The sequence below is a fragment of the Papio anubis genome, chromosome 13 (assembly GCF_008728515.1).
Source record: "Papio anubis isolate 15944 chromosome 13, Panubis1.0, whole genome shotgun sequence".
NCBI lineage: Eukaryota > Metazoa > Chordata > Mammalia > Primates > Cercopithecidae > Papio > Papio anubis.
Window position 1 is genome coordinate 100582356 of NC_044988.1, and position 21079 is coordinate 100603434.

The window sequence follows — 21079 nt, forward strand, 5'->3', positions numbered from 1 at the left end:
CCTTTCCAGGAGCTGCCTCAGGCTGGTCTGGTGGTTGCGGGAAAGGAGTTGAGTTGGGCACACCTGCACCTGGGGTTCGTGTGGCCTGTGGGAGGCAGGTGGCCATGATCTGTGACTTCTGAGGCCTGGCTCAGGAGTCCCATCCCCAGAGTCTCCACCTCTGCCCCTCCCACCTCTGCCCCTCCCACCTCTGTCCCCCCACCTCTGCCCCTCCCTACTCTGCCTCCTCCTCTGTCCCCACCTCTGCCCCACCTCTGCCCCTCCCACCTCTGCCCCTCCCTCCTCTGCCCCCACCTCTACCCCCCACTCTGCCCTCCCACCTCTGCCCCCCTACCTCTGCCCTCCCTCCTCTGGCACCCCACCTCTGCCCCCTCAAGCTGTCAGAGCAGCGGGCACTATGCTGGCTGAGTGAGAGTCCGTGGTGGAGGGAAGAGAGGGATTCGTGTTCTGTGAACCCCAACTTGGAAACCTCTGGCTGCACAGGGGGGTGTGAGATTCCCCGGCTGCCTGCCCCCGACAGGTGTCGGACGGAGGCCGAGCACAGGGCATCACCACTGCTGCTCTTTCTACTGGCCCCATGCAGTACCTCCAACACAGGCACTCAATAAATATTGGATTTTATTAAATAAACTCCGGGGATTGTTTTATCCGTAAGCCTCAAATTGGTTTTATGAATAAATAGCCACTGGGGACTGTTCGTTCTTAATAAAGTGTCTCAGTTCCTTGGAACTCTAGGCCCAGCCACAGGAGGGACCCACGGGATAGTTTATCACCCCGGGGACGCGGGAGGGATGCACCGATGGACCAGGCCCCAGGCTCATCCTCCAGAGCCCAGGCCCCAGGAGGACCAACCCCACTGGGCACAGCTTGTGCAGGAGGCAGGCCCTGCGTCCGCCTGACCAGGCCCAGGCTGTCTTTGCAAAGCCCAGAACTGGCCCAGTCAGAGGGTCTTGAGCAGCCCCGGTGAGTCCAAAGCTATCTGGGAAATGCCTTTTGGCTGCTCTAATAAAAATGGTGGCTGGGTGCGGTGGCTCATGCCTGCAATCCCAGCAGTTTGGGAGGCCGAGGCGGGAGGGTGGCTTGAACCCAGGAGTTCAAAACCAGCCTGGGCAACATAGCAAGAGCCCGTCTCTACAAAAAGTAGAAAAAAAATTGCTGGGTGTGGTAGTGCGCACCTGTAGTCTCACCTATTCAGGAGGCTGAGGTGGGAGGACCGCTTGAGCCCAGGAGTTTGCCGTGATTGTGCCACTGCTCTCCAGCCTGGGTGACAGAACAAGATCGTCTCTAAAAATAATGATGGGGGGAGTTCAGGGGAGACAGAGCAAGAGGCAGTCCTGGAACACGTGGGTATCTGATCCACTCAAGCTCTGACATGAGGCGTGGAGTTGGGCTGGAGGCAGAGACCGGAGCTGGGTCACCACGAGACTTTATTAAAGACAGAACGCACAGACACCAAGCACCCACAGCCTCTCCTAGCAACGCTCCCGTACCAGGCTTCTTCCACCAGTCACTGTGCTGGCCCTCTGAGCTCCCTCTGCAGCCCTGTCCAGCGCTGTGTGGCCCGAGACACACACCTGCCAGCGCATAGGGGGCCAACGTGGCCAGCCTTGGGCCAGAGCTCCCCCATATTCCCCACAAATCACACCGAGGCCTGACCTCAGCCCTCTGGGTTTGCCAAGTCCTGCCGGCTGCTTGGGCCACACAGTTTGGGGACACCCTTTTCTCTGAAAGCAGATGAAGAAATGGAGGCCCTGGGGAAGCCCGGTCTGCTGAGGTCAAAGCTTAGTGTCCTGTCTCCTTGTTGCGGGTTCTGTGTGTCCTCTGCTGGGTCCTCCTGCTGGTGCATTGCCCCTGAAGTCACAGGACAGGGGTCTGCCACTGGCCACGGGCCTTCTTCATGTCCCCTGTCCCCCCATCTCACACAAATGGTACCTCCCCCTCTTCCTTCCCCTCCCTGGACTCAGCGTCCTCATGGTTTGAGATGGTTCAACAATCCTCCAGATCTCTGCCTGGTCAGACCCGCCCCTGGGTGACAGGGCCTCCAGAGTCCCTGGCTCCCATCTTCCAGGGCTCTGGCCCCAGCCAAGCCAGCCAGAGGCCTGTGTGGATGAGGATAGGTGGCAGGAAGGGTAAGGGGGACCAGGGCGCTGGTGGTACAGCTTTTCTGCCAAAGACAAACATTATAAAACCGATTTACATGCAGTTGCAGGGGAAAGCCGTTTGAGAACGGCTCGTAGCTCTGTTCCTATCTCCGGCTGAATGTGCTGAGGCCACCAGCATGGAAACCAAGGGTCCTTCCATCCTCTGGACCCTGGTGCTCAGGCAGTCAGCTGGATGGCCTTTGGTGTAACTCTGAGATGTGTGCAAAGTTTAGAGGAATGGAGGAAGGCCATTGCTGATCCACAGAACTTGCCTGTGCACGTGGAGAGGCAACGGCGCAGGTGCACCGCCTCCAAGTCCCAGTGTGGCAATGCAGAGACCCCTCCCACTCAGCTTACTCCCCTCAAATGAAGAAGCAGGAGGCGGCTCAGTCAGGCGGCATTGTGGGATGGAGGGCCACAAGCACCCGCCCTCAAATTGGGCCCCAAGGGACAGGGTTTGGGGCCCATGGGTCCCAGGCAACCCTGTGCACACGCCAGCCCTTGGCCTGGTCAGTCAGCCCACAGGTCTCCAGCTGTCCCTCGCCCAGGGCTCTCCTAGCATCCCCGTCCTCCAGTCTCAGATGACAGCCATTTGCACTGGTATCAGACTGCAGGCTCTGCAGGGCTAGGGTGAGAGGCTGTGGCCCAGAGCAGGTGCGCAGGGACCGTTTTTCCCCAGTGCCAGTCTTTGAAGGTGCCCCTGGGGAGGGTGGGGCCAGTGCACTGGCTTGGGCCCTCCCCACCATGTCAAGCTCTGTGCCCATTCAGCTGGTGCTTGGTGGGGCCGTGTGCCCTCTCCTGGTCTGGGATGGGGGCTGGTGCTCTAGGGCAGTAACAGGGCTCTAGAAGGGACAGGCATCTCCAGTGCAGCCGGCCGCTGAGGACAGATGCTGCCTGGACCTGGACCACAGGCTCCCAAAGGCCCCCTCCACTTGCCCCCAGCCCCTTGCCAGGCTCCAGCCATGATGCATCTGTTCCGTAGCCAAGCCCTGGGACGAGGGCCCTGGTGCCTCCTGCTGTACCCACACATCTGTGAGTCCATTAACTTCACACTCACCAGGAGTTTGTTTGATGACACATCAGAAAGCGCTTGGCACTTTCTAAGCAGCCGCTGGCATGAGGAGGCTGGTAGCTCCCGCCTGGGGCCTGTCGGTGGGGGCTCCTGGGATGAGAACTTGAGTTCCACCCGGCCTCTGCAATGTGACAGGGTGCCCTGGGAACCCAGGTGGTCTGGGTGGGCTCCCTTGGCTTCTAGAGGGTGGGAAGAGGAGCTGAGGGGGGATTGCCCTTTGAATCTCATGTGGTCATTTTACCCACATCTTGCCCCTCGTGGCCCTGCACCTGGGCTGCTCCATCCACCAGCCCAGCCACACTGGGCTGCCACCGCCTGATTCTTGGCTGTATCTGCATCCAGCTGAGGACTGAGAGGGCAGGGACCAGGTCCTGTCCAGCAGGCAGGGCAGTCCAGAGCCACGGCAGAGGGAAGCGCTGCAGACATCTGTGCATGTGGGTGACCTGGTGGCGCTGGAACAGACGCCAGGTCTCACGGCCTCTCCCACCGCCCCCCTAGTGGTGCCGAGTCAAATTGATTGTTTTTTAAGCACAAACTTTCGTGGGAGGGGAAGGGAGAACGGAACCCCACACTACCCAGGCACCTGCCATCAGGTGTCCTTTGGAGGAAGCCACCTCCCCTCCTGCCTGAGGAGGGGCTGCTGGGCAGCTCCCCCAGGCTGACTCCAGCCCTCTCAGAGGCCCCACATCGGGGTGCCTTGGAAAAACCGCCCTGCACCTGGGCCTGACGCAATAATGCACGCGGGTCCAGGGCTGCTGAGCAGAAAGCCGAGGACCCGGCTCCAGCCCTGCCCTTGCAGCTGCTGGTCCTGAGAGCCTGCGGGTCTCACCTCTGCGTGTGTGCACACAAGGAGCGGGGATGACGGCGTGCTGGGTGTTGGGAAGATTCAACAAGAAAGTGTCCAGGTGGTGCCTCGTCTGGTGCCCCAGTCCCCTCGACCCCATTTGCCCAGTGATGTGGTCCCTGCCCCTTGACCACTCGCTGGGCCTGGCCTGGGTCCAGATGGCCACAGTCACTGGCAGGAGTTGGCCTCCTCATGGAGATAGTGGCTTCAGGGAGGGGGTCGCGCCCCCATGGCCCTCCCAGGAGGCCTCAGGACCCTGGAGTCCCTGGGAAATTGGTGGTGGGGGTGGTACAAGCCTCATCCCCGCCCTGCCTAGGCCTCAGCCCAGAAAACCAAGAGCTTCCCATTAGCACAGCCCAGCCCCACGGTGCAGGGCCCCACCCACCTTCCAGAGGCAGGAGAAATGGGATGGGTGGGTGGGAGATAGGTTGGGCCTCATTTGAGACAGAGAGCAGGTGGGTACAGCAGGTAAGGGGACTGGAGACCCCAGGCCTGCCGGGGCACAGGGTGGGTGGCCTCCAGGGAACTGGTCTCAGCCTTAGAGCGTGGGTCCCCAAAGGCAGCAGCTCCCCTTCCTGGCCTCAGGGTAGGATGGGGCCACCCAGCCCACAGCCAGGCCGAGGCCCTGGGGGAAGAGGTGGGTTATCTGGGCACTAGGGAAATGGGGGTGAGGGTTGGCACTGGAAGGGCTGGAGGACACTGGCCTCAGACCTGACCTCAGAGCGACCTGACGTTCCACACAATCCACTAAGAGGGCTCCGGAGGTGCTGTCTGCCCCCTGCTCTCTGTCCCCATAATGCCAGGTGTTTGGGTGGGCAGAGCAGAGGGTTGCCTGGGGCAAACTTCACCATCCTGGCCAGGGGACGGCAAACAGCACGGGAGCCACAGTGGGGGCGGGCAGGAGTTGGGGTCAAGTTTGCCAGCCCCCATCAACAGAGGCAAGAGATCAGTTAGCTGCCAAATGGAGCGGGTGGGGACGGTGAGAAGGTGATGTGTGACTTCACCAGCCCCGGGGGCTTCGTGTCAGGGATGGCCCAGCCCCTCCCTGCTGGAGTGGGTCTGCCAGGCACAGGTGGGTGGAGAACATTCACGAAGGAGTGAGGTGGGGTCAGCGATGGGGCGATGGGGCGATGGGGACCAGCAGGGCCAAGGACAAGGTGCACCGGTCTAGCGGTCCTCCCGGACCGGCCGGATCTTCATCTCGGAGAACTTGAGTGAGTACTGCCAGCCGGTCCAGGAGGACCACTCCACGCCGTCGGCATAGGAGGTGTGGGCACCACGCAGGTACTGCCCGTTGAGGTTGGACGTGTGGCAGTTGCGGTACCACCAGGCGCCTCGGTAGAAGGCAGCGCAATTGTTCTCTGAGTGGTCGCTGTCACGGTCCTTGGTGGTGAACCTCATGCCGCTGTGCTTCAGGAGGGAGTCGCCTGTGCAGGGGTGCACACAGGTGTGGGCACGGGGGGCACGGGTACGCCCACTGGTGTTGCATGTGTGAGCAGACACCAAGACACTGCACGCGAACCTGGACGTGAGTGCATACACGTACGCACGTGCTCTCACACATACACACTGGTGTGCACGCGTGCACGCACACCTGCCCCTCCACACCCACCCCTCCACACCCGGTGTGTCCATGCAGGTCACACGCACACAGTCCCTCCTCGGGCGTGCCTGGGGCTGCCCCTGGGTCTAGGCGGTCTCTATCCCTCCCCCGGCTTTTCCACATTCCCTCTCCTGCCTCCTCCTCCTCGGCCTGAGAGGGGACACCCAGCCCAGGGGGTCCAGCCACCACACTTTAGAGACCCAGCAGGCCCGAACCCCGGGTCTCCTGATTCCCGGCTCTGAGCTCAGTCTCTTCATCTGCAAAATGGGAAAACAGTCCAGGCTCTGTTGGTTTTGCCTTGCAGGGGTGAGGACCAAGTAGGACTTGGAGGTGGAGGCCAGTAGCCTCGACCCTGACCCCAGAGGGCCGAAGGGCATAATTAACATTATTATGAAAAAACGAACGGTAGCTTCACAGCAGCTCATTTTGTATGACGCAACGGAATCAGCCGATGAAGACAGGGATTGAGGAATCCTTGGTAAGGAAGAAAATTTTCCCTTTTCTGTCTTGTTCACTCTTTCAATTTGAAAAATTTATTACTTAAAAAAAAATTTTAGATTGGTTTCAGGCCTCTGATTGTGATGTGGGGTTGGTCGTTTATCAATATTTGTTATTTTTCTTTTTTTTTTTTTTTTTTTGAGACGGAGTCTGGCTCATGTCTTTCCTGAGCTGAGTGCAGTGGCCGATCTCAGCTCACTGCAGCTCCTCGGGCCTCCGGCTTACACTATTCCCTGCTCAGCCTCCGGAGTAGCTGGGACTGCATGCCACACCGGGCCTGGCTAGATTTTTTTTTTGTATTTTTTAGTAGAGACGGGGTTTCACCGTGTTCGCCAGGATGGTCTCGATCTCCTGACCTCGTGATCCACCCGTCTCGGCCTCCCAAAGTGCTGGGATTACAGGCTTGAGCCACCGCGCCCGGCCAATATTTGTTATTTTTCAAAAACCTGATTACTTTCAAAGGGGGCAAATCCATGAGCCTTGATCATTTTGGAGGGCAGGACCTCCTCTATCCTCCATCCTCCCAGGCCACGCCCTTCCCCATCCCTGCCGCAGCTGGAGCCTCACCTGCAGTGCCGGAATAGTCAGCCACGGTGAGCGGGTACCCGTCTTCCTCAGGGTCCACGGAGAACAAGCCCACGCCAAAGCTCCCGTAGCGGGCATAGGCCGTGCCATTGTCAAAGTCCTCCAGGTCCACGTGCAGCTCGTAGGCAGTCTGTGTGGTCAGGGCGTGGATCCTCTTGAGGCCTGAAGTTGGGGAGAAAATGGTGGGAGAAGCTGAGGGGCGTAGGAAGCGAATCCCCAGGGAGAAATGATAAATGATAGCTGAGCTCATGCAGTTGAGGACAGAAAGGGACAGCCACCAAGTGCGTGCAGTCTGCCCTGGGCTACTTCCTTCTTCCTGTCGGCCTGTGTTGGGCCAGTCACTGAGGACCGACAGATTTCATGTTTGGTTTTCTCTGTTCCCTGTAAGTGGAGCTGTGATGCTTTTCAAACGTTGGGACTCTGAGCTGGCGGGAGGACTGCAGGAGGCGGGAGGAGGTGGGGGTGACAGCACCCTTACCCAGACTCCAGCCAGAGCCAGACAGGATCTGGTGTTCACATTTTCTAAACCAGGCCTCTGGGCCTTTGCACATGCTGTTCCCTCTGCCAGGGATGCTTGTCCCTACTCCTCCTCACTTGGTTACCTTCTGTTCATTTCTGGAAGGCTGCCTGACCTCCCGTCAGCGTTGAGGACCTCCTCTGCCCCTGTGGGTGCTTATCTTTCAGGGTTCCGGCTGCCTACCTTGTCAGTTTCCCCGCCAGTGCGGAAGCGCCATGAGAGTGGCATGTCCAACCTGACCACTGCTGACCACAGTGCCTGGGCTGGGGCCCGGCACAATGGTGCTCACCCAGCACTGACTTAATGAATGGGAGGCAGGAGGCAGCACCCTCATCCCTCTAGGCCGGCTCTGTGCCCCCATTCCACTCTCTCCCTCCTGCTGTCCCCGCCCCACCTCAGCTCTGCCCTGCCCATGCCCGGGGTCTCATGCCAGGCCTCCCTCACCATAAACACATGTGCTCAGACACCCAAGGTGCTTCACTGCCGGTGTGATTACTTTGGATTAAGAGGGCATTTAATGAAATGATTTACAAGTGGGTAGCAGCGAGTGGTATTCCGTCCGCTTCTCCCTCCTGCCTGCCTCTCCCCGTCTCCACACCTCCCGGGGTCAGTGTGTGCCGGCTGGAGGTTGCACGGATCCTCCCTGATCCCGCCCGGACAAGAAGGCTTTGGTCCCAGTCACCAGGTCCAGGAACCAGGAGCAGCTGCTGTGGGAGGAGTCACAGCAAAGCTGACCGCCCAACCCACCTTCCTCCCCAAGGACCTGCCAGAGCACGGGCTTCGAGAGCCTGGGGTCTCACCCGGTGTCCCCCCTCCCTGACTCTCCTGCTGCTGAGTCTCAGGGCGCCGCTCTCCCTCTCTGGGCCCCGGCTCAGCTAGCACAGGGCTGACGTGAGGGGCCAGGAGAGCATCATCCACGAAAGGGCAGGTGGGAGGTAATCATGACAACAGACGCCACCTGGACGGGACTCACGAGGGCCCAGCACCGTTCTCAGCCCTTCGTGCAGATGAGTGAATCCAGTGGAATTAGAGTGAGTCCGATTTAATTACAGAATCCCTGGGCAGCTTTTCTGGCAGGGCTGGCCCACTGCACACATTATCCAGGTGCTGACTGCTGCTTCCCAAGGCCCCGGGGAAGGAGTGCGTATGACTCCCTATTTTACAGGGGAGGAAAATGAGGCCCAGGGAGGTTAAGGAGCTGGCCCAGGTCACACAGCTGGTGAGTGGCACTGCTGGGATTCGAACCCAGGCAGAAGGGCCCCGACTCCCTGCTGCTATTCAGACCTTACCCAGAACAAATCAGACGATGCAGGAATAGGGAGAGAGGGAGACCGCCCCTGCCGGGGATGCTGGAAGATTCCTTTTCCCACCACGAAATGGCCACTGGGGCCCAAAGGCCTCCATCAGCCACTCCTCTGGATTGAGTGACGCTTCATGAGCGGTGTCCTGGGGGCTGCTGTGCAGGACGCCCGAGGGAGGGGTATGTGGGGACCTGGGGCCTGGGCTCCTCTCCGTCCTTCCTCCAGTCCACGCCACCTCCTCCCTCCCTCGCCTCCCTGCCTGCCTGCCTCCCTGCCTCCTGCCCTCCCTCCCTCCCTGCCTCCCTGCCTCCTGCCCTCCCTGCCTCCCTGCCTCCTGCCCCTGCCTCCCCTGCCTCCTGCCCCCTGCCTCCTCCTCCCTCCTTCTTCCACCCCTCCCTCCTTCACTTCCCTCCCTCCTTCACTTGCCTCCCTCCCTCCCTGCCTCCCTCCCTCCCCGCCTCAGCCTTTGCTTCTCTCCAGCTCTCCCCTCAGCCTCCCCCTCTTCCAACCCCAGCCACAGTGCTGCTGTTCTTCCCAGACTCCCTGGGCCCCTGATCCAACTCCTTCACCAGCTCCCAGCCTCCAAATCTCAGAGTACACGGCCAAACGACAGAAACCAGTAAGACCCTAAACCTCACATGGCCACCCCAGTGGATTCCGGCTGGACTAAAGCTCTTAACCTAAAACAACACTAGAAAAACAAAAGACAAGGCGGGCACAGTGGCTCACGCCTGTAATTCCAGCACTTTGGGAGGCCGAGATGGGCAGATCACGAGGTCAGGAGTTTGAGACCAGCCTGGCCAATATAGTGAAACCCTGTCTTTACTAAAAATACAAAAATTAGCCGGGCATGGAGGTGGGCGCCTGTAATCCCAGCTACTCGGGAGGCTGAGGCAGGAGAATAGCTTAAACCTGGGAGGTGAAGGTTGCAGTGAGCCGAGATCATGCCACTGCACTCCAGCCTGAACTATAGAGCAAGACTCCGTCTCAAAAAAAAAAAAGGAGAAGAAAAACAGAAGAAAAAATAGAGGAGACTTAAAATAAAACTAGGAAGAGAAGGAAAGGACAGCAGGGGCTAAAACCCAGAAAAGATACGAAGAAAAGGGTGGCAGAACTGAGTGCATAAACATCTTAAATTCCTAGGAAATAAGTAATAACATGACCCCAAAAAAGAAAAAGAAAAAGCTGAAAGACAAATGGCCAGAAGTTAATACCTATCATGTGTATTGGACAAATGATCGATAACCTTAATATATAAAGAGCTCCCATGACTCAATAGGAAAAGACAAAGCACTCAATGAGAGGGGATGGGGAGGGTGGTGCGGCAGAGGAGGGACCGGCGCTGTTGACATTCCTGTCAGGGCTCGTCTGCAGGATGCTGGAATCAGGACCTGCTTAAATGCTTCCTCCCGCACCATCTGCGGCTGCTGATAGATTTCAATTAAGATACCATGAGCACGGGCATCACCACTGCTCTGGGGGTGGGTGGGTGGTGGCGAGGGCATGGCTCAGCCCTGCCGCCTTGTCCTTTTCTTTACCCCCAGCTTGGGGAGCCTGAGGCAGGGTCTCCCCATCTCCCCTCCTTCCATCCACCAGGTTCAGGGGATGAGGCGAGCTTGGTTGGGCACCAGTGTGTGGACCCTGCTGGGGCTCCCCCCACCCCAACCCACGCATGCTTGTGACAAGAGACCTCCCCTTCCTGGGCCTCAATTTCCTCATCTCTAAAAGGAGGGGACGACAGCAGGGCCCCCAACTAGGTAGGTGTGAGGTTCTGGGGACGATGCATGGGAAGCGTGTAGCTGGGCGCTCAGTGGGTCGGGGCTCAGCACGGGGTGTGGGCATGAAGTCCACGCGGGGTGTGAGCTTCCCTGTTGCCGGCACCCCCTAGGGACCAGGGCACGGCAGGTCAGAGAGGGCCCTGCCCTCGTGGGCCCGGGTGAGGAGGGGGCATCGGTGGCAGATCTTGCCCAGGGGCCTCCATGCACACAGAGGGGTGGCCCCGCCTCGCCACCCCAACCCTGCCTTTGGGGCCATCACCCCAAAGGTGTCACTGAACGTCCTTACAGGCCTGGAGCCCCCCTGACCCCAGCTGGTGCCCAGACCTGCGCTCTCAGCCCCTCAGGTGGTGCTTCCCGCCAGCCATGCCAGCCCACACCCTTCTCACCCTCTCCTTCCTGCCCAAGCCTCCCCCCACCAGCTCTGACCCCGCACAGGGGAGTTTCTCAGACGTCCACACCCTTCTCACCCTCTCCCTTCCCCGCCAGCTCTGCCCCGCACTGGGGAACTCCCCGGATGTCCTCACCCTTCTCACCCTCTCCCTCCCACCCAAGGTTGTGGAACCTCCACAGCTTGTGGAACTCCCTGGATGTCCGCACGCACCCTGGGGGGCTTAAGTGCAGGAGGACACTGTGGGGCATTCGAGGCCGCCCAGATGACACTCAGGGCACGCGTCCCCCAGCACCTGTGAGTTTCAGGTATATTCAACACCTGCAAGGGAGTGACAGCTCCCGGGGGGCACAGGGTTTCCTTCTGGAGTGAAGAAAACATTCTGGACCCAGTGATGATGGATGTAATATTCGGAATATACTAAAAGCCATGGGGTCATACGCTTCCACACGGGGAATTTTGTTGTATGTAAATTATATCTCAAGAACAACCAGAAAAACCCACCTCACGTCAAGCCACAGTCACCTCCCAAATATATAGGTAGACCTGAAAGTTGTGATTCTTTTACGATATTGTTAAGATAAATATTTTCTTTAGGTAAATGAGGTTTTGTTTAGAATATTTTGTTTAGATAGTGAAATGTTAAGGACTTTCAAAAATTTTAAAATACTGAGTGAATTTTTTTTTTCTTTTTTTTTTTTTTTTTGAGACGGAGTCTCACTCTGTCGCCCAGGCTGGAGTGCAGTGGCGTGATCTCGGCTCACTGCAAGCTCCGCCTCCGGGTTCATGCCATTCTCCTGCCTCAGCCTCCCGAGTAGCTGGGACTACAGGCGCCCGCCACCTCGCCCGGCTAGTTTTTTGTATTTTTAGTGGAGACGGGGTTTCACCGGGTTAGCCAGGATGGTCTTGATCTCCTGACCTCGTGATCCGCCCACCTCGGCCTCCCAAAATGCTGGGATTACAGGTGTGAGCCACCGCGCCCGGCAATACTGAGTGAATTGAAAGGTAAATAATAATATTGACAGAACCTTCTGAGCCCCTACTTTGTGCCAGGCAGGGACTGTGTCCCAGTGGCGGGAAGGCGTGCGGTTGCCTGCAAGCGCAAACAGGAGCCCTGGCTGGGAGCACCACTGGCTGCTCCTGGGAGTTCCATGCCTGGTGTCCCTGGCACCCGTGGGCAGGGCGGTGCCGGGTCCTCCTCTGTCCTCCCGCTGCCTGGGATGCTGCTGCCCACCTGCCCAAGCTTGCTTGATTCGGGACGGCGAGCAGGTCCCAGGGCGAACGCGGCAGGAACCAGCCTCCAAGGGCGTGTGGGACCCTCAGCCTTTATGAGCACTCGGAGCCCACCCACGCCAATCACTTCCGTTGGCAATGTCTGGCCTGGTTCCTTCTGAATGCCTGTCACCTTCACGCACGACACCTGTGAGCTGGCTCAGGTGTGCCGGGAAACCCAGTCCAAACCCATTCAGGAGCGGCTGGGACCCAACTGTGTCCGGAAGGCATGGGGAGGAGGCCCACCTGGGCCGGGAGGCGGGCGGGGTGCTCACCTAGCCAGTGCTCCCCGGTGAGCCTGCCAAAGCCATCTCGGTACGCGTCCCAGCCCCGGAAGAAGTTCACGGAGCCGTCCTCCCGGCGCTGAAACACCTGCAAAGGGAAGATGGGGATGGGGCGCTGGCACCGACCATCCTAGGACTCACAGCTGGGCCCACCCCGCCCAGAGACTCCTCTCACCCTGCTCCCAATCTGCCCTCTCGGGAGGGCAGAGGCCTGGCTGCCCACTTACCCCCAACAGCCCCCGGCCTGGGGCCTGGAAAATAGCAGGGGCTCCAGAGCCTCGTGGTGGCTCGAGGTGGGACTGACCAAATGCCCACAGGCCCCCAAAATGGCTCCTCAGGGAGGCCGAGATGGGCAGATCACGAGGTCAGGAGTTCGAGACCAGCCTGGCCAATATGATGAAACCCAGTTTCTACTAAAAATACAAACATTAGCCAGGCGTGGTGGCGCATGCCTGTAATCCCAGCTGCTCAGGAGGCTACTCCAGGCTGGGCATTGTGGCTCACACCTGGAATCCCACACTTTGGGAGACTGAGGCAGGAGCATTGCTTGAGCCCAGGAGTTCGAGACAACATAGTGAGACCCCGTCTCTACACAAAATTTTAAAAAAATTAGCCAGGTGTGGTGGTGGGCGCCTGTAATCCTAGCTACTTGAGAGGCTGAGGCAGGAGGATCCCTTGAGCCCGGGAGGTTGAGGCTGCAGTGAACTGTGATCATGCCACTGTACTCCAGCCTGGGCTCTCTCAAAAAAAAAAAAGAAAAAAAAAGGTAGGGGGGAGTGGCAGGCCAGGCACGGTGACTCACATCTGCAATCCCAGCACTTTGGGAGGCCAAGGCGGGTGGATCATCTAAGGTCAGGAGTTCGAGACCAGCCTGTTTAACATGGTGAAACCCTGTCTCTACCAAAAATACAAAAATTAGCCAGGCTTGGTGGCACGCGCCTGTAATCCCAGCTACTCAGGAGGCTGAGGCAGGAGAATTGCTTGAGCTCAGGGGGCAGAGGTGACAATGAGCTGAGATCATGCCACTGCACTCCAGCCTGGGTGACAGAGCAAAACTCTGTCTCAAAAAAAAAAAAAAAAAAAGAATCTCGGTGGGGTGGAGGAAAGTCAGCTTTGGGGCCCACCTCCAGCACTTTGCTCTGGGCCTCAGCTTCCCCAATGGTCAAATAAAGTGGGGAGGGGGCAGGGTCCTAATATCTTTTTCCAGGTCAAAACAAAACTGAACAGTGTTTGTTTGTTTGTTTTTTCTGAGGCGGAGTCTCGTTCTGTCGCCCAGGCTGGAGTGCAGTGGCGCGATCTCGGCTCACTGCAAGCTCCGCCTCCCGGGTTCACGCCATTCTCCTGCCTCAGCCTCTTGAGTAGCTGGGACTACAGGCGCCCGCCACCTCGCCCGACTAGTTTTTTTGTATTTTTAGTAGAGACGGGGTTTCACCGTGTTAGCCAGGATGGTCTGGATCTCCTGACCTCGTGATCCACCTGCCTCGGCCTCCCAAAGTGCTGGGATTACAGGCGTGAGCCACCGTGCCCAGCCTATCCTCCAGTTTTTGAGAACCAAGAGCACCCCCCACACACCCCAGGCTTGGCCTCCAGAGCCCCATCCCTCAATAAGCTCCCCTCCCCCAAAACAAGCCTGGGCGGGGGTCGGGGGGCTGGGAAACCGGAGTCCAAGTGGCTGCTCAGGGGAGGACAAGGAGCCCACAGCTGGCGGGGTGTGACTTGGGTACCAACGAGTGCCCAGGCTGCCTCTGTTCTTCATTTTAATAACATTCTTGATTTGGGAGTCAGGAATCCCATCGGTTAAATTGCTTTGAAATAATACCACGCTGGTCCCGGCCAGAGCTGCCTGGAGTATTTACAGGATCCGCTGACAATCCATCCCGGCTGGCCTCCCCAGCCCTCCCAGCCCTCTTTCTGTTTAACAAGCCTTTTCCTGCTTATTCTCCAAGGCAGCTACCGCGGCCCGGCCGGCCTCCATCTGTGTCAGTCTGATGTGTTAGAGATCTGGCTGCGGCACCGGCGAGCTGCCAGTTTCATTACTAAGCAGCCTGATTTCAGTTGCTCGGAACTGCCTGGGTGCCCAGTCTGACCCGAGGCGTCTGCTGTGTGAGCGTTTGCTGATGCTCTGAGCCCTCAGGGACGTGTCCGTCACGGTGTTTGGGCAGCTCTGACGTCAGGGAGCTGGAGGGAGATGACACCTCCTTTTTTGTGCTTTGCTGCCTCAAACCTGGCCCAGCTCTGAAATCTGAAAGTCCTCAGGAGTGACCGGCTCGGGGCGGAAGGAAATTCGATCAGGCTCGGGGAGATCTGAGGAGCAGTGGAGAGCCGTATTGATGGCTGCATATTGGGACCCTGAGCACGCACCTTTTCAAAGGCCTAATCCTGGCAGAAGCTCAGGCTCTCCCCCGAGAAGGCAACGGGCAGCGGGAGCCTGTTTCTGAAGGAGGAGGGGAGCTAGAGGGACCAGCAGGCCCGAAGCCCCCTGGGATGCCTGGCTGGCATTGGCCGTTGGCTGGGCCTCTGCCCTAGGGATTGGGGACCTGGGCATACTCAGTGCTCAGTTCCATAAAGGCAGGGGTTGTGTATCTGGGTTCCAGGGCCCCAGCTTTGCCTTAGAGTGCCCCAGCACCCACCTCTGTAAAGCAGAGATCATAGCCACATCTTCCTCCCAGGCTACGACCATCCACCGAGAATAAGCTCAGGCCTGGCACATAGCAGGTGTTCAGCAAGTGCCAGCTGGATGGAGAGCAACAGCACCAAGGCCCAGGCCTGGGCGAGGGCTCCTGATTCCACTGCGCCTCTCCCGGCCTCCAGCCTCCACTCTCCCCCAGCCCTCCCGAGGGGTCTGTCCCAGCCTCTCATTCACACAGATGTTCTACTGAGCATCTCCTGCCAGGCACCAGCTGCAGAAGCCAAGTCAGTGGGTACAAGGTCACGGTTCTGCCCCTCAGGGACCTTAGGGCAAAGGAACACAGGAGATACCGTGCTCGGGGGACCCCAACCCGGTGAGAGGCAGGACAGACATGGAGGATGGGGAGACAGCAGGTCTGGCCAGCAGGGTGGCCCTGGAGGAGGGGCAGGGTCCTGGGCCCTGTGTCTGCCTGCTGGGCGGGGCAGGAAATGCAGGGAAGTAGGCCACAGTAGGGGTGGTGGGGAGACCCCAGCAGCCTGTGGGCATGCCCAACCAGGGGCGGGTGGGCTGATGTACAGGTGCCCGGCTGTGCCTCTTCTAACAGGTTCAGAGGGACCATCCAGAATGACAGCAAGAAGCCCCGGTAGCCCAGACGACAGCCTCCGAGAGGATCCCCCAGGCTCTGCCTCCACCACTCACTCCCACCCGGGGATGCCTGGAACCAGTGCTGCCACGTACGGAACTCGCCAGACCCCAGCCCTGCCCTGACTTTTCAGCATGCGGCGGGAGGGGCTGTTCCCGCCCCTGTGTCCTGGCTGACGGGATGATGGGCAGTCGAGACTCAGCGTGGGGACTGCATGCTCTCTGCATGCCCATGTCCCTCCCCAAGCCCAGGCGCCCCACCCTTACAGGGCCGAAGCTCGGACACCGGCCAGAGGCCAGGCAGCTGTGAGCAGCAGAAAGCAGGATCCGACTACATCTTGTGCCTTTAATCCCATGACTGTCTGGACCTACCCTCGCTGCCGGCGCCCGACACTGTGTCCACACTCACGCATGGTGGCGGGTCCACTGACCAGGGTGGCTGCAGCCTTGAGTGTGCCCCCCTATCCAGGCCTCTGGTGCCAAGAGCTGGTCCCTGCACCCACAGTCCTCGGCCCCCTCTTTCCCACTGCCCTCCCAGTCTGGGTGCCAATTACAGTGACCCCACCATCCCCCCGGGGCTCCTCCTTGGTGCCAATCAATTGGGGTGAGCACACCTGGCCCCCTGCCTTTGCCTCTGCCCAAGAAAGGACACTAAAATCACACATGGCTGGCACTCTTGTCCATGTAGCCCAAATCAACACTCACTTAGAAACGGCAGCAATTGGCCGGGAGCGGTGGCTCACACCTGTAATCCCAGCACTTTGGGAGGCCGAGGCTGGCAGATCACCTGAGGCCAGGAGTTCGAGACCAGCCTGGTCAACATGGTAAAACCCCGTCTCTATTGAAAATACAAAAATTAGCAAGGCATGGTGGTGGGCGCCTGTAATCCCAGCTACTTAGAAGGCTGAGGTGGGAGAATTGCTTGAACCCGGGAGGCAGAGGTTGCAGTGAGCCGAGATCCTGCCACTGCACTCTAACCTGGGTGATGAGAGAGAGACTCTGTCTCAAAAAAGTAAAAAAAATTAACTGCAGCAACTGTCGGCCAACGTGGGCACTTTGCCGTGTGCAGTGACGGACTGCGGACTCCCTCTTGAGGCACCAAGACATATCCGTGGTCTGGCCTTGGAGAAGTGACCTGAAGACTGACTATGTCCCAGGGAGATGCAGCCGACGTCACCACACTGGCACACGCATTCAGACTCCAGACTTAGCTTAATGCAGAAGGGCATGCACTGATATTTTCTTTTTTCTTTTCTTTTTTTCCTTTTTTTTTTGACACAGAGTCTCACTCTGTCGCCCAGGCTGGGGTGCAGTGGCACGATCTCGGCTCACTGCAACCACTGCCTCCCAGGTTCAAGCAATTCTCCGCCTCAGCCTCCCGAGCAGCTGGGATTACAGGCGCCTGCCACCACGCCTGGCTAATTTTTTTGTATTTTTAGTACAGACGGGGTTTCACCATCTTGGCCAGGATGGTCTGGAACTCCTGACCTCGTGATCCACCTCCCTCAGCCTCCCAAAGTGCTGGGATTATAGGTGTAAGCCACCACGCCTGGCCTTAGTGCACTGATATTTTCTATCGTGTAGTACTCCACTCTATTTGACTGGAAAAATAATGTTGATCAAACCGATTCAGTTGATTTTGCCAGTGGCCCACGGAGTACTGCCGCGGTTTGGGAACCGCTGACAACCTTTGCCGTGGGCTGTCCTGATTTCTTGGTTCAAATTCCGAGTGACCACCTGTGCCGGGCCCTGTGCTAGGATCTCAGGCTTGGAAACCTGCCCCCACCTCGAGCCAATGACAGCCCAACGTGGCCTGAGTAGTGCAAGTGCCAAGCACAGCCCAGATCACCAGGTGGGTTCTCCAGGCTTCCCCCGTGTGGGGGAATGTTTAGTCTGACTCTGAGCCCACGGTGAACTGCAGCTGTGACTTCGTATTTCTGGCAAACAGCTTCAGCGACGCTGGACCTTGGCGACACCAGACGCCTGCATGTGGCCAAGCACAGAGGGCTTTAATTACAGAACGAGGACCAGCGGGATGGGAGGACAGAGGGAGGAAGTGAGGAAAGGATCCAGGCGTCCACTTCCCCTTCTTTCTGCCCCACCCACCAAACATGAATCCCCACTCGGCAAAAAGGGATGGGGAGTCTGGGCACGGTGGCCCACGCCTGTAATCCCAGCACTTTGGGAGGCTGAGGCGGGCAGATCACTTGAGGTCAGGAGTTCGAGACCAGTCTGGCTAACATGGCGAAACCCCAACTCTACTGAAAATACAAAAATTAGCTGGGTGTGGTGGCGGGGTAAGACTGTCATCCCAGCTACTCGGGAGGCTGAGGCAGGAGAATCGCTTGAACCCGGGAGGCGGACGTTGCAGTGAGCCGAGATCGCACCACTGCACTCCAGCCTGGGCGACAGAGTGAGACCCTGTCTTGAAACAAAACAAAACAAAATGGAGGCGGGGAGCAAAAGGCAGGGAAACAAAAATTACTGATTCGTTTTCAGGCCAAAATATGAATTGGTCCAGCTCCGGGGGCATCTTTCTTGTGTCCTGGCTGGAAAACGATTGAGTAGAAACACTCACTGTGGCCGCGGCCTCTTGGGCAGATGCCACGAGTGGGAAGACAGACAGACAGTGTTTTCTTGGTGCGGATTCTCAGAAGCCCGCCGCCCAGCGCATCTTGGAAGTGCCACTTAGAGGGGCTCTGCCAAGGGAGAGCTGGGCCCACATGGTCCTGCAGATGGTGTTGGGCGGGTTCAAAGGAAGGAGTGACAGCTCTGGACGCAGAGGAAGGAAGACAGCAGCAGCCACCGACGGCCCTGTGTTGTCAGACGGGGCCCGGGGACCGAAGGAGGCAGAGAGGCCTCTGGGCTGCTGCAGCCTCACACTCCACAGGTTGCATCCCGCCCAGGGCTGCCTCTGCAAACAGACCCTGACCAACCAGCTACTGCTCTGCCACCATGCCCAGAACATGCAGCTGGCGTCCTGAGCACTGAGCTGGGCTCTGTGGTCACCCCAGCACCCAGCCAGTGCCTTAGAGGATGAGCACGGCCTGGCCCTCCTGCCACAGCCCTGGAGGGAGGGCTGGTGCCCCCATTAAGCAGATGAGAAGACTGAGGCTTGGAGGAGTGGGCAACCTGGGTGTGCAGGACTGAGATGGCCAGAGGAGTGGGGATGACAGTGAACGCTCACTCCCAGGGAGCTCCCTGGGCTGGCACCCAGGAGACCTGAGTCCTACCCAGACTCCAGCCAACAGGATACGTGGCTTCTCCCCTGCAGAGTAAGGGCTCCTGCACAGCACCCCATGTGTGCTTGGGCTCACAGGGATGACCTTGGCCCTCAAAGCTCACAGCCCCATGAGAGACAGACGCACAAGCCAGCAGCCACAGGGCGAGCAGCTCCCACCCTGGTACGTTCCTCCAAACCCCAGGCCTCAGTTTCCTCATCTGTAAAGCTGGGATTATAAACGCCTCAACCCACAAAGTTTTGATGAGAATTAAATGTGCTGGTGCACAGCATTCAACAGAGCTTGCTGGGAACCCTGAGAAGGAGTGAGTCCCTCTCCTGGGGCAGTTGGAGGTAGTTATCTGGGAGGGCTCCCTGGAGGAGGAGATGCCTGGCTGAACAGCACATTAAGCAGGGCCTTGCCAGCTGGTCAGAGGAGCTGAAACCCAAGGAATGGGGGATGGGTGGGCCCAAACCCTATGAGATTGGGAGAGAGGGTCTCCGATGCCTTAGAACGGCCCCCTGGAAGCAGCAACTGCAGCTTTTCCTAGACCGTGATGAAACTGCTGCAGAAACCAGTTACAGACAGGACTGCGTTGGTTGTGGAGCTGTGGCCTCCACCAGCCTCCCCAGCTTTCTGATCAGGTGATTCTCGGAGGGGTGCAGAGGGGTCCTGGCAGAGGAGGATTCATGTTTTTAAAGCACAAAGAACTTGGATGTGTGCACTACGGCAGCCCTTCACAGGCAGCCCTGGGGCGGCTCTGCTGCATTCCCAGAGTCTGGCTTTTCCTTCACTCCTTTCTGGACACCTCTGGGCAGTGCCCGCAGGGAGGCCTCTGGGCTCAGTCCGGAACAAGGCAGAGCTGAGTTCAAATCCTGGCTCTGCCTCTCACAGGCCACATGACCTCGGACAGGTCGCGGAACCTTTCCAAGCCTGTTTCTCTCTGCCGAAGCCCCCGCAGGGCCAGTGGGGAAGACGCAACAAAGTCAATGCCTAAATGGATGGCACACAGTAGGTCTAACCGACATCACCACCCTCCCTTCAGAGCCAGCTGCTGAGCCCAGAAGGAAATCGGACCCACTCCTTGTTTTTGACTGAAAATGGTACCCCCGGGCTTGGCGCCCTGCCGTCATTCCCAGGCTTGGCAGTCGGTGCCTGCCGGCTCTTGGCACAGCACTGCCAAGCTGCTGTTTCTTGGGTGCTGAGCCACATCGGACGCGGGGCTGGGCCCTGCACGTGCATTGTCCTATTTCTGTTAAAAGTTTGAAAAATCCAAACTGCTCCTAACAGAGGCATGCTTTCTCTGCACGATGAACCAAGGAAACGCGAAGGTGTTGTCACCAATCACCAGTCACCTCGCCATTATGAGGTGTGTGTGCTCTGAGGACCCATTCCCCAGGGCAGGGCGTGGGCCAGGCAGCAGTGTGGGGACACTGTGGCCCATCAATGTCACAGCAGATCCCCTGCCCCCACTGCCTCTGGGACAAGGAGAGCTGGCCACAGCTGCAGCCCAAGTAGGAAGGAGCTAACATCTCATCTACTGGACCCCGAGGTCCTGCTGCTCAGCCTCCCCGGCACAGGGGTCCAGGCTGGCACCTGGGGAGGCCCCGGGAGCTTTTCATCCCTCCCCGAGCCTGAGCCTGCTGCTGGGCTCCTTTGATGTTCTCCATGTGAGGGCAGGATTTTCCTCCCTGCCTGGAGAGCTCAGGTGGGGGGAAGTGGGGGCTCCGTTCCAGGGGAACCAATTACAGGCAGATGTGTACTGGCTGACCTCGCACACAGGAAGCACCTGGCAGAGTACAGGGCCGCACAGAATAGGGTTTGGGCCACTTGACATTGTGGTGTTGGGAGACTGGATCGGAGCAGGCGGGTATAGGGTCCCATCGTGGCCACTCCAAGTCCCTGCTGAAGGACATGTTGATCTGGACCCAGTGTGTGTGACCCGGCCAGTGACTATGCAATGATGAGGGCTTGGCAATCAGGCCTAGGGGGCAGCGCTGCCCCCGGCAGATTGCGGTGGGGACAAGACTGTGCAGCAGGACAGGGAGCCTGGGTGGGGGCGGGGAGTCCAGGCGCCGAGACCCTCCTTCCGCCCACCCGCAGCAGGTTCTGGGCACAGCCACCCCGTTCCCCAGGCCCTGCAAGGCAGGCAAGGGGGTCACCCCACTGGACAGATGGGCAAGGGCCCTCCAAGAAGGGATGTGACCCTCGCATCTCACACAGCCAGGGGCGCTGGGGGTGGGGGGTGTGGGCTGGCAATGGCTGGCTTCATCCCACTCGGCACCTTCTGAATAAGAAAAACCG

General features: G+C 58.7%; 1 protein-coding gene across 1 annotated transcript in view; it reads right to left on the reverse strand.

The window, feature by feature from the left end:
• Positions 1-1409: 1409 nt before the first annotated feature.
• FIBCD1 (fibrinogen C domain containing 1) overlaps positions 1410-21079 on the reverse strand; it is a 40630-nt gene continuing 20960 nt past the window's right edge. The window contains exons 5-7 of the mRNA XM_003911180.5: positions 12275-12371; positions 6726-6905; positions 1410-5484 (exon numbers count right to left, since the gene is read on the reverse strand). Coding sequence (XP_003911229.1) covers positions 5225-5484; positions 6726-6905; positions 12275-12371 — 537 coding nt within the window. The 3' untranslated portion in view covers positions 1410-5224. The remainder of the gene's footprint in view (positions 5485-6725; positions 6906-12274; positions 12372-21079) is intronic.